General features: G+C 45.1%; 1 protein-coding gene across 5 annotated transcripts in view; it reads left to right on the top strand.

Moving 5' to 3' along the window:
• The window catches only part of TENM4 (teneurin transmembrane protein 4), a 766,508-nt gene that overhangs the window by 329,565 nt on the left and 419,196 nt on the right, over positions 1–17,747 (top strand). For all 5 annotated transcript variants that reach the window (XM_059722139.1, XM_019493579.2, XM_059722142.1 and 2 more), the window contains 2 exons: positions 8,491–8,779; positions 17,215–17,484. In XM_059722139.1, coding sequence (XP_059578122.1) covers positions 8,557–8,779; positions 17,215–17,484 — 493 coding nt within the window. In that variant the 5' untranslated portion in view covers positions 8,491–8,556. The remainder of the gene's footprint in view (positions 1–8,490; positions 8,780–17,214; positions 17,485–17,747) is intronic.

The following is a 17,747-nucleotide window of genomic DNA, read 5'->3' on the forward strand; positions in this document are numbered from 1 at the left end:
AGGAGGGGTCAGGGCCCTTGATGGAGGCAGCAGCCCCTTTCATAGTATCAGGTAGGCAGGGGTGCTGCACTGTGGGGTGGGCACAGCTGCAGTCGACTGTGCGCAGCATCACTGGGGCTCAGAGCAGGCCAGAGCCCTCCAAGCCCCCCCTAGCATCATGGTCTGTAGCAGCTTTCCCCACCCCGCAGCATGTCCCCCCGCCCCACCAGGAAGTGGTTCACACTCTGGGAAACCATGGTGGGACTGGTGCTCCCGTCATGGTCACGCCCCACTCACTGCTGCAGAGGTGTCCTGTGGTGCCCTGGGGACAGAGAAGGGAATAACCCCATCCCTGCCCCCGTGTAAGGGGCCTGCTGACAGCATCTGGTCCACCCCCGCCCCTGCCCGGTGAGGCAGGGGAGGGTCCAGATGCCACCAGCAGGGCCCCTTTGGTGGGGGTGGGGACAGGGGTTATTTCCTCTCCCTCTGGCATCTAGCAGAGGGGACAAGAGGGGGCTTATTCTTCTACTCAGCAACAGTGGTAGTCAGGATGGACAGACCCAGCTGTGGTCCCCCGGGGCAGTGGGGCTATAGGGGAGAATAACCCCCCTCCCTGCCCCTCTGCCTCAGGGGCTGCCTCCCAGCACAGCTTCTCTGCAGCCAAGGGCATGCTCTAGCACCCGCCAGCTCCTGGCCTGAGCAGCTGCAGGCATGTGCTCACATTGGCTGAGTCCAGAGGGAATGTCTGTACTGTTACAAACTGGTTCTACTCAAGCAGATTAAACTAACTTGCAAAGGTTGAATCAATTCAGGCTCTGGCTTTTTGAACATCTGTCCCTAGACTTTGAAACTAGTTTATGTGCGCTGAACTTTCTGATGACTTAAACCGGTTTATGTGTAACTTCTGTCCCTAGCCCAAGAGGGAGTTTCAAACTTCATCTGCTGCTTCCCAAGTAAAGTGACCTAACCACAAAGCTGCAAGTTAAGTATCAGCCAGTTCATTTCATGTCATTTCTGCTTCACAATGGCACACACTTTTGTGTTCAAAATGAACTATTCCAGCATGAGAGCATTGTACAGACAAAGCTTTGGGTTAATATAGACCTTTTTATTGTTCTCAAATGTCACAGACTGTACAAACCATGACCATAGCTTTTGGGAAAAAGTGCCTAAAATGAGATAACTTACCCTCAATTTAAATACCTGTATGTATGCTCCGATTTTCAAATATCTGAGTGACTTGTGACCAGGTTTAAAAGGGCAGATCCTTGCTCCTAGATAACATCACAATTCTGAAAATGGCCTCACAGAACAGACAAAGGGTAGGTAGCATTTTCCCTCTGAAAAGGAACTTTGTAAAAATGCTGTTTCCTCCTCATTGTGTTTCAGGTCAGATCTACAGATCATCAGTTAAAAAGAAGTGTGTACAGTTCAAAGATCTGTTGGTACAGCCCTGAGTCAGGGATCCAGATTCTCTTCTCAGTTCTGCTACCAACTGCATATGTTGTTGAGCCACTTCACATTTTGTTGCTTCAGTTTGCCCCACCTCAAAAATGGAGAGACTCATGCTTTCTTATAATGTCCTACTTAGGGCGCCTATACACATGCAGCGAGGATGCTCAAACACACTGTAACTACAGCGCGTTGGAGTAGACTCGATTAATTGAGTCTGCTGGAGTGTGGCAATTGCCGCGCTCGAGCAGACTCCCACATCATGTGTATTAGTATCCCCACGCTGAAAAATGGCAGCAGAGACACGTTAACTAAAGCTCGTTCAACACTCAATGAGGTTTAGTTAAAGCTCCCTTGCCGCCATATTTCAGCATGGGGACAGTGATACACGTGACACTCCAGGTGCTTTAATTAGAGCAGCTCTCAGAGCTGCTCTAATTAAAGTGCCCCCCGTATTCCCAGAACATGTGTATAAATGCTCTTAGATATTAATTCTATCTAACAATTCTGCATCCAGCAATACAGAATTCAATTCACTCTTCAGTGTCCTGTAGCCATGCTGTACAAAAGCTGACAAGCATGACAGAAATTTAATAACTTCCCTTTATCCATAAAACAAGAAGATCTACTTTAAATACCCACAAAGAGTGGGCCTAGCTGGGTAAGATGATTCCATCATGCCAAACAGAGCCTTGCTTGCATAGGATATAGCCTGAAATATCCCCATACAGCAAACTATAGTATATAGTAAATAGCCCCATACAGCAAACTATAGCAGCCATTCAGCTAGCAGAGGAAGAAGATAGGCTGAGTCAGCCTGCCAGGCTTCATACCTGTATAATCATGTGGATAAGACATTTAACTAAACCTGCTGTCTCATAAGCCTGCTGTTGTAACAGCCCAAGAAGCTCATAAAGTTCGCTCTACCTTTTAAACACTTAGTTTTGACAGAAAATTGGATGGTATGACATCTTGCCTTCTAGAAGAGGCGCTGCCTATCACCTTACTGCTAATCTGTTTGATTAGCGAGCTGTAATGTAAGTCATCTGTGAAAGACCACCTGTCCTTTTGCTGCAAGCACCTCTAGCATATCTGTTGGCCGTGTCGCACTTCCATGCATGGTTCTTGATTGATGGAAGTTTGTCTCTCTGAGCCATGGCTTGGAAAATAAATCATTCCCTTTTCCATCCTCTCTGTGCTTTCCACATCACAAAGCCCATGTGGTTCATCAAAACTCCTGAAGAGCAATACTATATACATAATGAGGCGGACGAATAATATGTAATAACAAGGATTATTTGGGAGTTATGCTGTGCAAAATGCAGGATAGAAACAGCTGCAAATAGGAAATATATTTACTCCATCAACAACAAAGATGGGTCGCCTCCCCCCACAATGTCCATCATGTGTGCACAAGACAAGAAACTACATGTGACAAGAAAATACAATTTTCAAGAATGAAAATGACAAAAATGACAAGAAAATACAAACACGAGACAAGAAAATACAATGTGGAAACACATTGGGAACATGTTTCTGTTTTCACTTTCACTAGAGTAAGGAAGAAGAAACTCAGTTATAATTATAAGCAATGGACTTAAACCATTACAGGTCAGAGCACACTCGAGCCTTGTGCCTGTGAGAAATGCAACATGGAGGATTCGATCCTTATTTCTGGGAGCCACCCTTATTGGTGTCAGGAATGCCTTCATAATCAGATGTGTTGCACCACATACAAACCTCATCACAGATTACTTTTCAGGTTACATTGTCAACCAAAAATGCTTGGAATTTCTATTAATGTGGCATGGGAAAGAGAAGAGTGATGTTTTCAGATGAGATCTGAAATGGGATCCTGCAGTGATGAATGTCGTATAAGAACCAGACTGTGTCCGAATAAAAAGAAAGACTTTTCTATGTGGATCAAGCTGCAGAGGAGAAGATCCTTGTCTTAACAGGGTGAGATGTTGTAGAGGGACATGAGAGAAGCCACTGACAAGTGGGGAGGAAAGAAGGGAGTAAAGCCATGTAGAGTGTGGCAAGTCTGTGGAGGTGTTTAAAGTCAGAGGGCAGTTTTGAACTGGATGCAGAAGGGGTAGTTGAACTTGTAACCAATATGATGTGTGTGTGTTTTTGTATATTCGGTGCATACTGGTGATCTGGGGTTTGGGGAATCATGAAGAGTGTAAGGCAATGACTTCACTGATGACAATTTCAGCAGATGTGAATGCAACACATGGGGAGTAACAGATAAAAAGTCATCATGTAGGAAGGCAATATTAGGGGCCAGATTCTCTGCTGACATCACTCCATGGGTGGCAGCATAGCTACAGGATGTGACTTGGATGTGGGTGTGAAGCGTACTCTGTTCAAGTTTGAGGACGATACTAAATTGTGGGGTGAAATGCATGCTCTGGAGGGCAGAGCTGCCTGGCAGCTGGACATGTTAGAAAAGAGGACAGTATGCAATAGGATGCAGTACAACAAGGACAAGTGCAGAGTGCTGCACCTAGGGCGCAAAAATATCCATCACACCGACTGGCTGGGAAGTGACCCTCTCACCAGCACAGAAGCGGAAAGGGATCTCAGAGTCGTATTGGACTCCAAGATAAACATGAGTCGTCAGTGTGACTAAATCATCAGCAAAGCTCCTCGCACGTCATCATGCATCAGCAGATGCATGGCGAATAGATCCAAGGAGGTGATACTTCCCCTCTATATGGCATTGGTTAGACCACAGTTGGAGTACTAAGTCCGGTTTTGGGCGTGCATTTCAAGAGGGATGTTGATAGCTTCGAAAGAGTCCAGAGGAGGGCCACTCATATGGTTAGGGGCTTTGAGGGGAGACTAAGGGACCTGGAGCTCTTCAGCCTCTGCAAGAGAAGGTTGAAAGGGGAACTTGTGGCCACCTACAAATTCATTAGGGGGACACAGCAAGGGATCAGAGATGCTGTGTTCACCAGGATGCCTCTTGGGGTAACAGAAAACAATGGTCACATACTGACAGAGAGCAGATTTAGGCTAGATATCAGGAAAAACTTTGTCATGGTAAGGGTGGCCAAAATTTGGAATGGGCTTCCAAGGCAGGTGGTGCTCTCCTCTACCCTGGGGGTCTTTAAGAGACAGCTGAGTAGGCATCTGGCTGGGGTCATCTGACCCCAGCACTCTTTCCTGCCTATGCAGGAGGTCGGACTCGATGACCTGTTGAGGTCCCTTCCGACTCTAACATCTATGAATCTCGGAGCTGAGAATTTGGATCTGAAAATATAAGAAAAAAAAGGAAAATTGCGATACTTGCACATCCAAAGAGATGCACTGGAAATCCACTTAGATCAGTTGAATACAACAGCTCCTTCTTAAGAAATATGTGCTTTGGGGGGGTGACCTTTCTGTATGAAACATGCCAGCTCACAAAAGAGAGAGAAACAGAGCTGAGGAAAGCTAAATTTATAAAGTTGTGAACGCCCTGGCAATTTGAGCAGTGTTATACAGGAACGCATGTGTGAATTTAGTAGATTTATGGGGCTAGTTTGACGTCCTGTATGAGGAACTTAAAGTTTTTCAACACCTTTCCATAAGCAAAAAGAGCCCCTCGTCTGATGGGAATTCAGTCAATTTCCTTGTGTTTTTTTGGCCGTTTCCTAAGTGGCAAGGTTACTAATGGTAATTACAGACCTGGTTTTTGCCTTGCGAATTCTGGCTGTGCAGAATTGGCTTCTTGGCATACGTTGAGTCTCCCTGCAGAAGGTTTTTAAATAACTGGCCCTCGGTAGGGATTATTGCAACACTTGATTAGACAAAAGCAACCTTTCCTCATCCCTTTCTTTGTAGAATATAGTAACTGCTTTTCTTTCATGTTTTGCCCTCCCTAAGTGGCCATAAACCACAATTTAGATGTTCATTATAACAGCTCCTAGTAGCTTTGCTGCAGTGAAAGAGCTGTTTTCAAGGTATTTTAATAACATTCATAACAAGCTTGCTCCGGTCTAGAATTTGGCACCCAAGTGCTTAGCCTTGGAGTGATATAAATATTCATATATATAAATGCAATGATAGAAAGTTAACTATTCTTTAAGCAAAAAGATGGGAGGGGAAGTGGTTTTTAAGATGGGAAAGCAAAAAACGGTAATTTTTAATAGGGAAAAAGAATATAGAAATAGCAAAATCCCCCTTTAGGTTGTCTGTTCAGTGGGGAATTGCTCCTTACAGAATAACCTTTAGTGCCTTTGGACAGCATCTCTCTTAAATGAGGATGATAAGGGATTCCCGAAGTCCTTTGCAAAGCTGCTCCGTACTGTTTGGGGACTCTTCTTGATGATCTGTCTGGTTCTTGGGTGTGGTTGCTTCCCTTTTATTATATCTCCAGTATATCCTCTCACTCCTTAAACTTTTCACCCTCCTTTGTGTTCATGCCACTTGGGCCTCGACTCAGCAAAGGCGCATTAACTTTAAGCAGGTGAGAAGTTGAATCCATTCAGAGCAAAATGCTTCAACATGTGCCTAAGTCATTGGGCTTGGTGGAATTTAAGCACCTGCTTAAATTTAAGCCTGTGCCAAAATACTTTTTCTGATTTAAAGCCAGAGATATTTGACCCACATGCAAGTCGGGATCACTGTTGTGAGGAAGACAAATACCCTTTCTCATTCAGCATACATAGTCTAAATGTTTTACAGTTAAAGAAGGGGTGAGGTTTTGAAATCTTGGCTAGGTTGAAATCTGGAAATTTTGCCACTTTAACCCTAGAGTCCAGGGGCCTGACACCATATTTGGAGTAAATTTGAATGAGCTCCAGCATGAAAAAAAAGAAAAGTTCCTTTATTTAAGCCAATTAACAAGAGAACGGGTTCACATCCAGTGTCGTAGCCACTGCCAAGTGAATGGCACATTCTAGGGGCAAAATGCCAGGAAAACCCAGAGAACAGCTCCTGTCAGGCCTGAACAGGAACGGCGGCAGATGCACCACACCGCGCCGCTCCCTCCCTGGATCTAGAGTAACCCTTTCACTGTCATCTCCTGGTCCCACTTTATCCTGCCCTATCTCTTTGGTTTCGGGACTCTCCTACTGGCCTGGTGATCTAGCCCTCCTCTGCTAAGAGCGGATGCCACCTGCAAGTCGCTGTATAGTGACTTGGCTGTGTAGATTATCAGACTCTCCATGCAGCATCTTTCATACGACACAGGAGCCGCAAAAACAACAACAAAATGTACCGGTCCAGATTGCTGCGAATACCAGGAACATAGTAGTCATCAGAGAGACAGAATGCATTCTCTCGGCCACGAATGTCTAACTGTGTTGCAGATACTAGTCCCAGGTGGCTGAATTAAAGGTGGAAGCACGGGTTTGCTTTGTTTTTAGATTTTGTTGCTAACTTCACCCTTTAGAGATCTCATGAGTGATCATCATCTACCCCACAACCATGTTTCCCTTTCATGCCAGAGATGAAGGTTTTCCCTTAAAGCCAGTTGTCTGATTTCTGTGTGATTGTGATCTTTGCCCCTTTTAATTATCATCAGAGATCTAAAATTTGTCTTCTAATTTTGTGACACACACCAAGGTGAGGGTGAACAATGAGTATATTTTCATTTTTAAACTGTTTGCTGTTAAAGTTGATATGGAAAGTCCCCAAAAGAGAAGGTTTCTCTTGCCATCTCTACTGTCAAGAAATAGAAGAAAATAACAAGTTTATTAGCCTGCCATTCAAAGATACCGACTGTCCTCGATTCCTGTACGTTTAATGTTAGCAGTGGTCTCATCCCCAGAGATTACCCAGCCACAATTGTTTAAACCTGTCTTCAGTATTTATCTTTTTTCTTCCCACTGAAAATCAGTTTGGATGCAAAGAAACATATTTCACTGCTGTTACTACAATATGTATTGATTTTTTTCCCCTCTATAACTTATGTTGCATTTAATTAAAGTACAATGAACAGCTGATGTACTTCAATAATTAAGACATTTGACAACATGTTTTTTAATAAGTGTTTTCTTTCTCATATCTTTATTGTTTATGTGCGTGCGTGCATGCTGGTATGTGTATACTGCTGCCTGGACCAACTCTCCAAGAGCAAAATCCAAACTATTCATTTACAAATCAGAGTGATATGTTTTATATGCAGCTTCCCAACTCTGTTGCATTTAAAACAATAGGTGAAAAGAAGTGCATCGCATCTGAAGGTATCTTTGTCTAGGTAGCCTTCTAAAACTCACCCTTCATTCTTCTTCTTTCCATCTCTTTAGCTGCTTGGTTTTGCAGATGTACATGCTTTCTCCCATTTACTTTCTTAAATGCTACATAAAGGCAGCCTTGAAAATATAGGCCAACCTTTCCAGAAGCATCTAGTAACTTGGGTACCTCAGATTTTTTGTTCCCAAATTGAGACATCATAGTGTGTTCCCACTTCCAGCACTTGATGGAAATAGGGCTTTTTGGAAATACCCAGCACTTTTTGGAAATAGGGCTCCTATAAGGTGTCTGAAGCTGGTTACAGTAAACATGAGGCACCCAAAATTCCCAGGAACTTTTGCAAATCTCTACATGCGTACTTCAAAGAGATTCAAAAAGTGTGTGTAGCAGCTGTGGCTCTAAGGAAGAGGCATCAGGAATGGTTTGGGACCTACCCACACAATCGATCCTTTCCTTTAACTGGCGATCGTGAGAAGTGGATTTCCCTCTAGTCCAGGGGTTTTCAAACTTTTTCAAGGAGTGTACCCCTTCTGGTGGGTACCCCTTCTAGAGTGTACTCCCTTCTGGATGTGGTGGGGAGGTGCTAACGGATGGCCAGGGAGTGGTGGGGCGGGGAAGCTACCAGCGCGAGGACGCGGCACATGGCGGTGACACAGAGTAGTTGATGGTGGTGGCAGGCTTCCTGCACCACTTCTTTGCACCGCCAGCTTCACGTAACCCCTGGGGCCTTCCCATGTACCCCCGGGAGTACAGACAGCCTCTGCTCTACTCTGTAAGGGCAACCTTTCTTTTGTATGTGTAAGTAGCTGAAACTGAGAGATCAGCCTCCTGCTGTCTGGTGGAATGACCCATGTCTTTTAATTTCATTCTTAGATTATTCCAATCCAGTTGCCACACAGACACTATAATTTTAATGTTGAAGACTCAGACGAGGGGGCCATGGATGTGAAGGAAAGGAAACCGTACCGATCTCTGACCAGGCGCCGCGACACAGAGCGCCGCTACACCAGCTCTTCGGCAGAGAGCGAAGATAACAAAATACCCCAGAAGTCCTACAGCTCCAGTGAGACTCTGAAAGCTTATGATCAAGATTCCAGGTTGACCTACAGTAATCGGGTCAAAGACATGGTACACCAGGAGGCTGATGAATTTTGCCGAACAGGTAAGCACATTTCAGCAGGTGCTGCTGTAAGCAGTGTGAGTTAATCAACTCTGTGCTGAGGTCGAAGGGTGGGCAGGGGGAATTACTCAGAGCGCTAAAGGATTGTGAGACCAAAAAGCCAGAAAATGTCTTTATGACATTGCACAGAATAGGAGAGGAAGAGAGACAAAGCAGCATGCTGTAGTTGGAAGTAAAGACGACACTTATGATGGGCATCTCTAGCTACTGCCACACTTCTTGAGTAGGAGTGACATGGAAAAGTGACACTCCACAGAGAGCACATATGGCTACTCAGCAAGCAGTGATGCCACTGTAGAGCACATTGGCATTAATGAGATGACTTGAATTTAGCTTGGGTGGGTAACAGTAGGAGTGCAGGTGCCTGGGGTTGGGCATCCATCATATTGTATAAGCAGAGATTCTAGGTGCTGCCACATCTTCACAGCTATCACTTGTGCTAGCTAGATTGAAGCCGGCGCATGGATATGTGCCTGCCCATGCTAGAGACACACCTTTGTACTCCTGAAATGGGTAACCAGAGGGAGTGGAGGTGCAGGGGGTGATACAGCGAATGGAAAGACCGACAGAGGTGGATCTAATGGGCTCTCACGGTGCTTATGGCTAGGGACAGAAGTCGCACATAAACTGGTTTAAGTGATCAGGAACTGGTTTAAACCTGTAAACGTACAGAAGTTCAGTGCACTTAAACTGCTTTCAAAATGGCTGAAACTGGTTTAAGATAAACCTGGATGGATGTAGTATCAGACTGCTACTCACTGATCTGACTGACTGATTAACTGATTTAGGATGTATCAGACTTCACTAGGAACTTCTATCCCAGATCCCCTCCTGATTCAACTTCACTCAAAGTCCTCCAGCATCCCAGGATGCTGTGCAGCCCTGGCCTGTGCACTGTGCTCTAGCGTCGCATAGCCCGCCCGGCCCTCAGCTGTCAGTAGCTGGGCGATTCCCCTGGCTTCATTCCCTTCTCAGCCAGGGGAATCAACTCAGCTCCCAGATGTGTGTGTTGGGGGGAGTAAAGCCCCAACTACAGGCTTTCCCCTCCCCGCCCCTCATATGCTGAGCACAGCCTGGCTAAGAATCCAGAGCTGAGCGGGGAGCAAGGAGCGGGGCATTTTCCCTTTTTATTGTTTATGTGTGTGCATGCATGCATGCTGGTATGTGTATATTGCCAGCTCAGGAAGGGCATGGGTGGGTGATCATGCTGGCTCCCAGTTCAGGTGTGGGGAGTAAAGCCCCCATTGCAGGCTCCACCCTGTGTCCCGGACACGGCCTGGCAGGGGGGCTAGAATGGTGGCGACGGGGAGGGGAGAGAGCAGGGACTGCTTTCTTCCCATCTCCCGGCAAGGGAGGGGCTGTGGTGGGGTGATCACCTACAGTGGGGGCTTTGGTCCCTGCCCAAGCTGGGATCTAGGGTGATCACCCAGACACATCCCCTCCCCGGCTGGCAGGCCAGCTGAGGAGGGAGTGGAGGGGAAAAGCAGTCTCCATTGCGTGCTTCCCCGCACAGTCTGGCTGGGGGTCCAGAACCGGGTGAGGGTTGTTTTCCACCCCACACACTCCCTCCTCAGCTGGCCTGCTGGATAATGAGGGTGCATGGCTGGGTGATTGGCTTGACTCCTGGCTCCGGGTGTTGCGGGGAGGAAGAGTTGGAAAAAGGCCCTGCTGGGGGCTTCCCCTCTCCCCTGCTTCCCGCTGTGCTGGGGAGACCCTGGCTGGGGATGCAGTGACAGGCGGCGTGGGGAGGGGAGGGTTCCCCCCGACACCCCGTCCTCAGCCAGCCTGGACTGAGAGAGAGGGAGCTTCCCCTCTTCCCTGATGCCAGGGAGACCCCGGCTGGGGGTCCGGTGGGGAGTGCTTTCCCCCCATGCCCCGTCCTCAGCTGGTTGAAGAGAGGGCCTGGCTGGGGGAATCGCCCGGCTCCTGGCTCTCTGCAGTGGCCGGCAGGCTGGGAGGCATGCTCTAGCGCTCCTGGTATGGGCCACTGCAAGGGTCTGGCTTCCTTTCGGGTTTGAGAAGTGAACTTCAGTTTACTTTCTCATTGGTTCAATCTAAGCAGTTCACAGAAACCTGCAAAGATTGAATCAGTTCATCCTTGGTCTTTTTTACTGTCTGTACTTAGCCTATGAGAGCAGTGCTAAGAAGTACCTTCATATCCAACTGCTCCTACTATGCATATGCCAAACCCATGTAGGAGGCAGGGAAGCTGCCCTGAGGTTGTCCTTCCTGCTGTTTTTAAGGGTGGCTTTCCTGCAGCAGTGCAGACAGGGTGTTTTTCTCCTCCAGGTCTCTCAAAGCAGATCCAGAGGCAGCTGGTAGTGTAAGTGAGAGCTGGGTTCTCAAAAGTGGATATGCACAACTGCACTTATCCAGCTCACTTCCAGAGCTTTCAGTGTTTCATCTGCAAGTGTGTTTTTTATGCGCACCTAAGGAAATAGCATGTATAAAGCCCACAAAAAGCCTGTAATGGGCAGTAGTTAATGGCACAATAAAGTACCCTTACATGCTTTTAATAATACTTTGCAATTAGATAACACCTTCCCATCTAGCAACTCAAAAGAACATCATAATCTCCAAGGAAGGAAAAGAGAAGGCCTTTCAGGTAATTGAATCTGTTCCTCAGCATGTGAGGGATTGCTCCTTAAATGCAGTATGTTCACCCCATGTGGTAGATGTGCATTATTCAAGACGGATAAACTGAATCCAGCAGAAGTGATGAGGTTTGGAGAAGGTCACACAACTGGTCTAGGCATCCCGTCGCCATGTCTGACTAATTGACTACCCACAGATTTTTCATTCCATAATTTTCATCCATTTCCACTGTTCTTGAAATGTCCTGTCTCCTTCACAGCACAATTAGGCTTGACCAGTGGTAACAATTAGCCCTTAGACTTCATGATCTATTTCCTTCCCAGCGGGTGGAAATCAGCATCATTCTGTGACTTTAATGGAGGTACATCAGTTTATACCTGCTAAGAACTGGGCCCCGTTAGCTTCTGGTATTTTTTTGCTTGACACCAACAAGACAAATGTATTTTTTTTTTCCAGAGTTGTCTTGGGAGGCAGAGGAGGGAAACATCTGAATTGACTGAATAAATTCAGTAAATAAACAAGTCAGCATTAAAATTGTTTTAGCCAGAGCGCAAGTGCCAAGAAAGTCAGCGGTGCTAGTCAGCATAGCAAAAAATAGACCAGACCTGAATTAAAAAGTCTCAGATATTTATTATCTTCCTTTTATTGACTTGAGTTCTCCCAGCTTAAAAGGCTACAGTGAGCGTAGAATATGAAAATCAATGCATCTCATGCTGTTTATTGCAAATAAATTTGATTTTGAGTTAATTGTAGCAGTCATTTTTTCATAATTTATGAGCTGCTCTGCTGGAAAATATAACTCAAGCTGCACATTGATGTGTTTGACATTGTAGAGTGTGTTTGGTGGCAGAGAGAGGTTGAACTTGCCACAGTGGATCAGTGGGGCTCACATCAGTACCGTGGAGGACAAAGCAAAAGATTAAACTGTCTGGTGTTGGCCTAATAATTATTCTGGGATCCGAACGAAAGCACAAGCTAGTGGGGTGGACAAATGCTACGTCTCTGAGGAGATGCAGGTGCCCCTGTTGTTCACGCTGCTCACGTTCGCTTGCTGGATAAGGCAGTGGAACGGGAGTGAAGGTTTCTCCCACAGTTGAGCAGCGGCACCAGCATCTGGATTGATTTATCACACGCTTGCTCTGAAATCTCCAGCCTGGACCTTACAGTTTACTAGAGCATACCCCGAGTATCCCTCCCTGTCAACCCTGTCAGAAAACTTCATCTATTTTAGTTAATTAAAAAGGTGTGAAGTTCATGAACAGCTGATGTACTCAGCGCACTGCAGACCAGCGCTTTTAAACTAGGTGAACCAAGCTCATTTCCTTCCCACGTCAGGGAGTTTCTTCGCTGAATTTTATTTAGGACTGGCGTTAAGTCCCTTGTTTTCCACACTCTTTCAGTTCAGAGCTCCTTCCCCTCTCCCTTTTTCACAGACAACGGTAGAGCTAACAGACTTCGGCAGATATTTCTGTCTCGGGAAGAAAAAAGAAAATGCCAGTCGTGTGTTTAGCATTGTTGTAGGCAGGTTTACCCCCTGGAAGGGGCCTTGTGGTGAGCCAGCTCTTCTGCATCTGTAAACCACAAAATCCAGAATATGGCTCAGAACAGTAAAACACTATTGTTTGTAGTTTGGGGCACTTTCCTAGAAATAGACAATTTAATGTCAATGCATGAACGAGTGAGGAGAATTGCAAGCTTTAGCTTGGCTTTGAAGTAGGGAATGAAACATGGTGCTGAACCCAAACTTGAAGTCCAGTGCTGAACTTTGTGTCTAATGGGCAGAATCAAGCATGCCTGATCATAGTCGTTGGCCCACATCTTTCCCAAGCTCATGAATTCAGATTAGGATCGCCAACTCCAGCTGAATGTATTCTGGGAAGCTTCATCACACGACGTCTTGTTATTAATGCCTGTTCTACTATACTTTAAAACTTTACATCAGGAAGGCAAATGCACATGACTATTACATTTTAAAAACCCACTGCATTACTGTATAAATAAGTTTCAACATTTAATATTTATTTTAATGAATGCCCTATCACTTATCTCCCAGGGGACTCTCCTGGAGCTTTCTATCTAATTCCTGGAGACTCCAGGGCAATCCGGGGGAGTTGGCGACCCTCATTCAGACTCACCTCAGAGAAGGAGGTTCAAGCTGTGACCTAGTCTGAAACCGGATCCTGGGTTTAGATGTAAGGGATTTGGTCTTGGCCCATGCTCTTTGAAAAAGAACTGAAGCAATTTCTTCCCCTCTGATTCATTAAGTGATTTATTCTGGCACTTTTGCACAGTGCTTTTCTAGCTTATTGTCCAAACAAACTGTGCCGTACAGTGAGAGTTTGCAGGAAATAAGGATTTTGCTAAATAACAGTTCAGAAGTCAGCTCTTCAACTCTACGAATCATTTGGTCCGCCATTGTTATCCCGCTGCTTCAGAGGAGAAACAGGGCTGCCCTTCAACAGTGCATAGCAACAGGAAGAGAGGAACACCGTATCCACGGGAAACCGCAGGAGAGGTTCGTTAGGCAGAACATAACGACCCAAACTGAAATCTGGCCAAGACACGGGAATTACAGCCCCCGGTGTTACAGCAAGTTCCCTGACTCCAGCCGATTGTGACATACTAGGGGCGCATTGTGCGAGATAAATGCGCAATGCCGATAAAGCCATTCACCGGATGCCACCATCTTTTAAGGAGACTGGATGCTGACAATGGAGGGTGTAAACGAATAAACAAATGTGCAGAAGTGGATCTGAATGGCACCTCTCATGGCTCTCCCAAACACTCTAGCACACCTTCCTGAACAGAGCGTGCTAATATTTGAAGCCTCGTTCACACTGACTTGGGCTGCTTATGAAGCTCTGCAGGTAACTAGAAACAAACTCAAAAGTCATTTTTCAGGTTATATTTTTAGCCAGCTAAACAAGTGCATCTGTTTGCAGCTGAATAACCTCTGCTATGATCATGTCATAGCATATAAATTAAGCTGCCTGGTGAGTGATTCGCACTTGGATGCAAAACCTCCAAAGAAAACCTTGACCCTGCAAGAAGCAGTTTCGATGATCCCCGTATCTGCCCTGAGAGCCAAGGAATCCGTCGCTAAATCAGCACTCCAGGAAGTTTCTGCCTTAAATGGGTCATCCCCTTTCAGTCAAGATTCACAATGCAATCCTGACTCCTGCTCTTCATTTCCCACTTTGTGTTACTTTTCCTAAGAGCCGGTGGATTGTTTGATTATTTCTGGTGGGGTAACAGTGTCTGGTAATTAGAGGAAGAGACCAAGAGGCAGAAATTCTGCCACTCTTTGGTGCTGGACAAATCAGCTAACCTCTCTGGTAGTTTCCTTAATTTATTTGTACAACTTATTTCGGATTTATAAAATATAAAATATTAAATATTAATTTTATATTATATACTATACTATCTTATATGATATAAAATATAAAATATTATATATTAATTTTATATTATATAATATACTATCTTATATAAAATATAAATATCTTTTATAACTAAATCCAAATTGTATAAATCTGAAATGCTAATGCTCAATTTAGCTCATCAATGTTCAGTATCTTGATAGGTGTAAAGTCTATTCTAAGGGAGTAGAAATTATACTTGATACTAATTTTCCTATGTTCTGCTAACAGTAGAAATTACTCCCATTTTACAGATGGGAAAATTGAGGTTCAGAGAGGTCTAGTGTTTTGCCTGGTATCACACAGGAAGCTGCCTACAAATATAGGCTTCCAGTTCTGCGCTTCAGCTGTGTTAGCATTGTGCATCATGTTTCTTGGGGAAGGTGGAATAGTGAATGATAAACCATCCACTGAGGCTATTTATGAATAAATAAGGAAGGATTCAAAGGAGCCAAGGACAAAAGAGCTCAGTCAATTACTTGAAATGTTAGTACCATGATAGCCTACACAGAGAAAAGTACAAGAACAGAAATTGTATTTGTTATCATAAGTATTTGTGGCACAATATGAAAAAAGATAGCAGAGACACATGTTTTACTCACCAGTTCCAAGAACTCAGTGTTCTTTAATGCATAATGCACAGAGTAATACGTTGGCACCTATAGAAAATATCTTATTCAATAGAGTAACTTAAATGATGACCAGGGATCCTGGTTTTCTCTGATGGGAAAAAAAAAAATCCAACAATTTTGGGGTTAAAAAAAGTAACCCAAATCCACATTTTTCCATGATCAAAATGAGACACCACTCTGTGTGTGTGTGTGTGTGTGTGTGTGTGTGTGTGTGTGTGTGTGTGTGTGTGTATTAGTGGCATTTCATTTTAATCATGGAAAAATGTGGATTTTGCGTTACTTTTTTTAATGTGAAAATTGGGATTTTTTTTTTTTATCAGAGAAAACCAGGCTCTCCGGTCCTGACCTGGGGGCATCAGAATGGATTTAATGGCAGCGCTTCCCTAATGCACTACCAGATCCACAGTTGTCCCCTGCCACCAGTCACAGAAACTAAGGGCACTCAGAGATGGGGCAAGAATCAGAGCTATTTCTCTCTTGCAGCTGAGGGAGCAGCTAGGGGCTTGTGTACCAGTATCCCTGGTCCTCTCACCATTCCCCATTAAAGATACTACTACTGCAGGAGGAGGGAGGTGTTGTGTGGCCACAGCCAAGAGGTTGACACAGCTCTCACTATCTTTGTTACCACTGAAAATAGTATTTGATGGGAATCGGTGTGCTTGGCGATGAGGATGAGGTGGGGTGGTGGCTGCAGGAAGGGACTGAGAGAGGGTCTGAGTATTTTGTAGCGTCTGCGTTAACTCTCTGGCTGTTGACCAACACCTCCTCCCACAGCAGCTGCCCAGGGCACAAGCCTTACCGGTTATGCCTCTGATCTTATCACTTTGGGGGCAACACTACTGATAATTAGCATCTCTTTGGCGTTTGTCATATCCCTAGCACTGTTCAAATCACTCACTTTATCCTCATATGAGAGGGAGGTAATTTTCCAAATCATAAAACCGAAACAGAAATGGTCAGAACCATTTTTAAAATGTTTTCCTAACATTAGGTGTCTTCACTTCTGGGTACCCAACATGAGAAACTAAGGGCTCAATTGTCAGAGGTGCTGAGCATCGACAATCGCCATTGAAGTCAGTGGAAGCTGCGAGAGCTTGCCACCTCTGAACATCAGGATGTCCCAGATAAGGCACCAAAAGTCAGAGGCCAGTTGGGAGCATTTTGGGCCTGACTCAATAACCAAAGGCTCTCTATGCACACATGCAACTCTGTACATACAGATCATTTGCATGTGAAATGCTACCACATTAGCATTGCTGCACAGATTGAAAGTTGCAGAAGCTGTTATCTAGGAGTATGGTGGGAGCCAAGAACCCCAATTATAGACCAAGGCTCTATAGTGCTACATACTATACAAATATAGAACAAAAAAAGATTGCCCATACTTGAAAGAATTTTATGTACAAAAAAGATATGAGCCCAGAAGGGAATTTTAAATGGTTAGATGGTAATAAAAATAGCGTTTTGCATATATTATGCAGAAAAAGAAATCTATTGCAATGCAACGATCTAGAAACAAGTCTGAATTGAAGATGACAAACAAGTTGCAGGCCTAAATGATGGGCAGGATGGTGACAGTGTCCATGTTGGCAGGAAAAGGACATGGCAGGGTTACTGAGGGAAAGATTAAAAGTCAAAAAGCAAGTCAACATCAATAGGGAGATTAGAACTGAGGAGCTGCTCTATCTTGGGGGTATGCTTAGGGCACTTGCCTGCTTATATTAGACAGAAGATTGTTAGAAAATAACCACAAGGCTTTGTTTTCTCCTAGGAGCCAACTTCTCTCTGCGAGAGCTGGGCCTGGAGGATGTGAACCCCACCCATGGGACTTTATACAGGACTGAGATGGGGCTGCCCCACTGCGGCTACTCGATCAGTGCCGGCTCCGATGCTGACACGGAGGCCGATGCAGCCATGTCCCCAGAGCCCCCGGTGAGACTCTGGGGGCGCAGCACCAAGTCGGGCCGCAGCTCCTGTTTGTCGAGCCGCGCCAACTCCAACCTCACGCTTACCGACACGGAGCATGAAAACACCGAAACCGGTGAGTGGCATCAAGCTATCAAAAGTGTCTCTCTTTGTCATTTTAATCATCCTTGATTTCTGATCCAGCTAAGAGAAACTGCTCTTCTCTTCACAGCCCGGTGTCAGGGCCTTTTATACTGTCTTGCAAAATATTCATTAATGAACTGTGAGAGAAGCACCTACTTACTCATCACAGAACTGGAGATCATTAAATGGCTGTGTGATATTCTCTCCACTTTTCATAGGAGCACTTCAGACAAAAAGCATTTAGACCCCCCTCTT

This window comes from Alligator mississippiensis, chromosome 1 (genome assembly GCF_030867095.1).
Source record: "Alligator mississippiensis isolate rAllMis1 chromosome 1, rAllMis1, whole genome shotgun sequence".
In the NCBI taxonomy this organism is placed as follows: domain Eukaryota; kingdom Metazoa; phylum Chordata; order Crocodylia; family Alligatoridae; genus Alligator; species Alligator mississippiensis.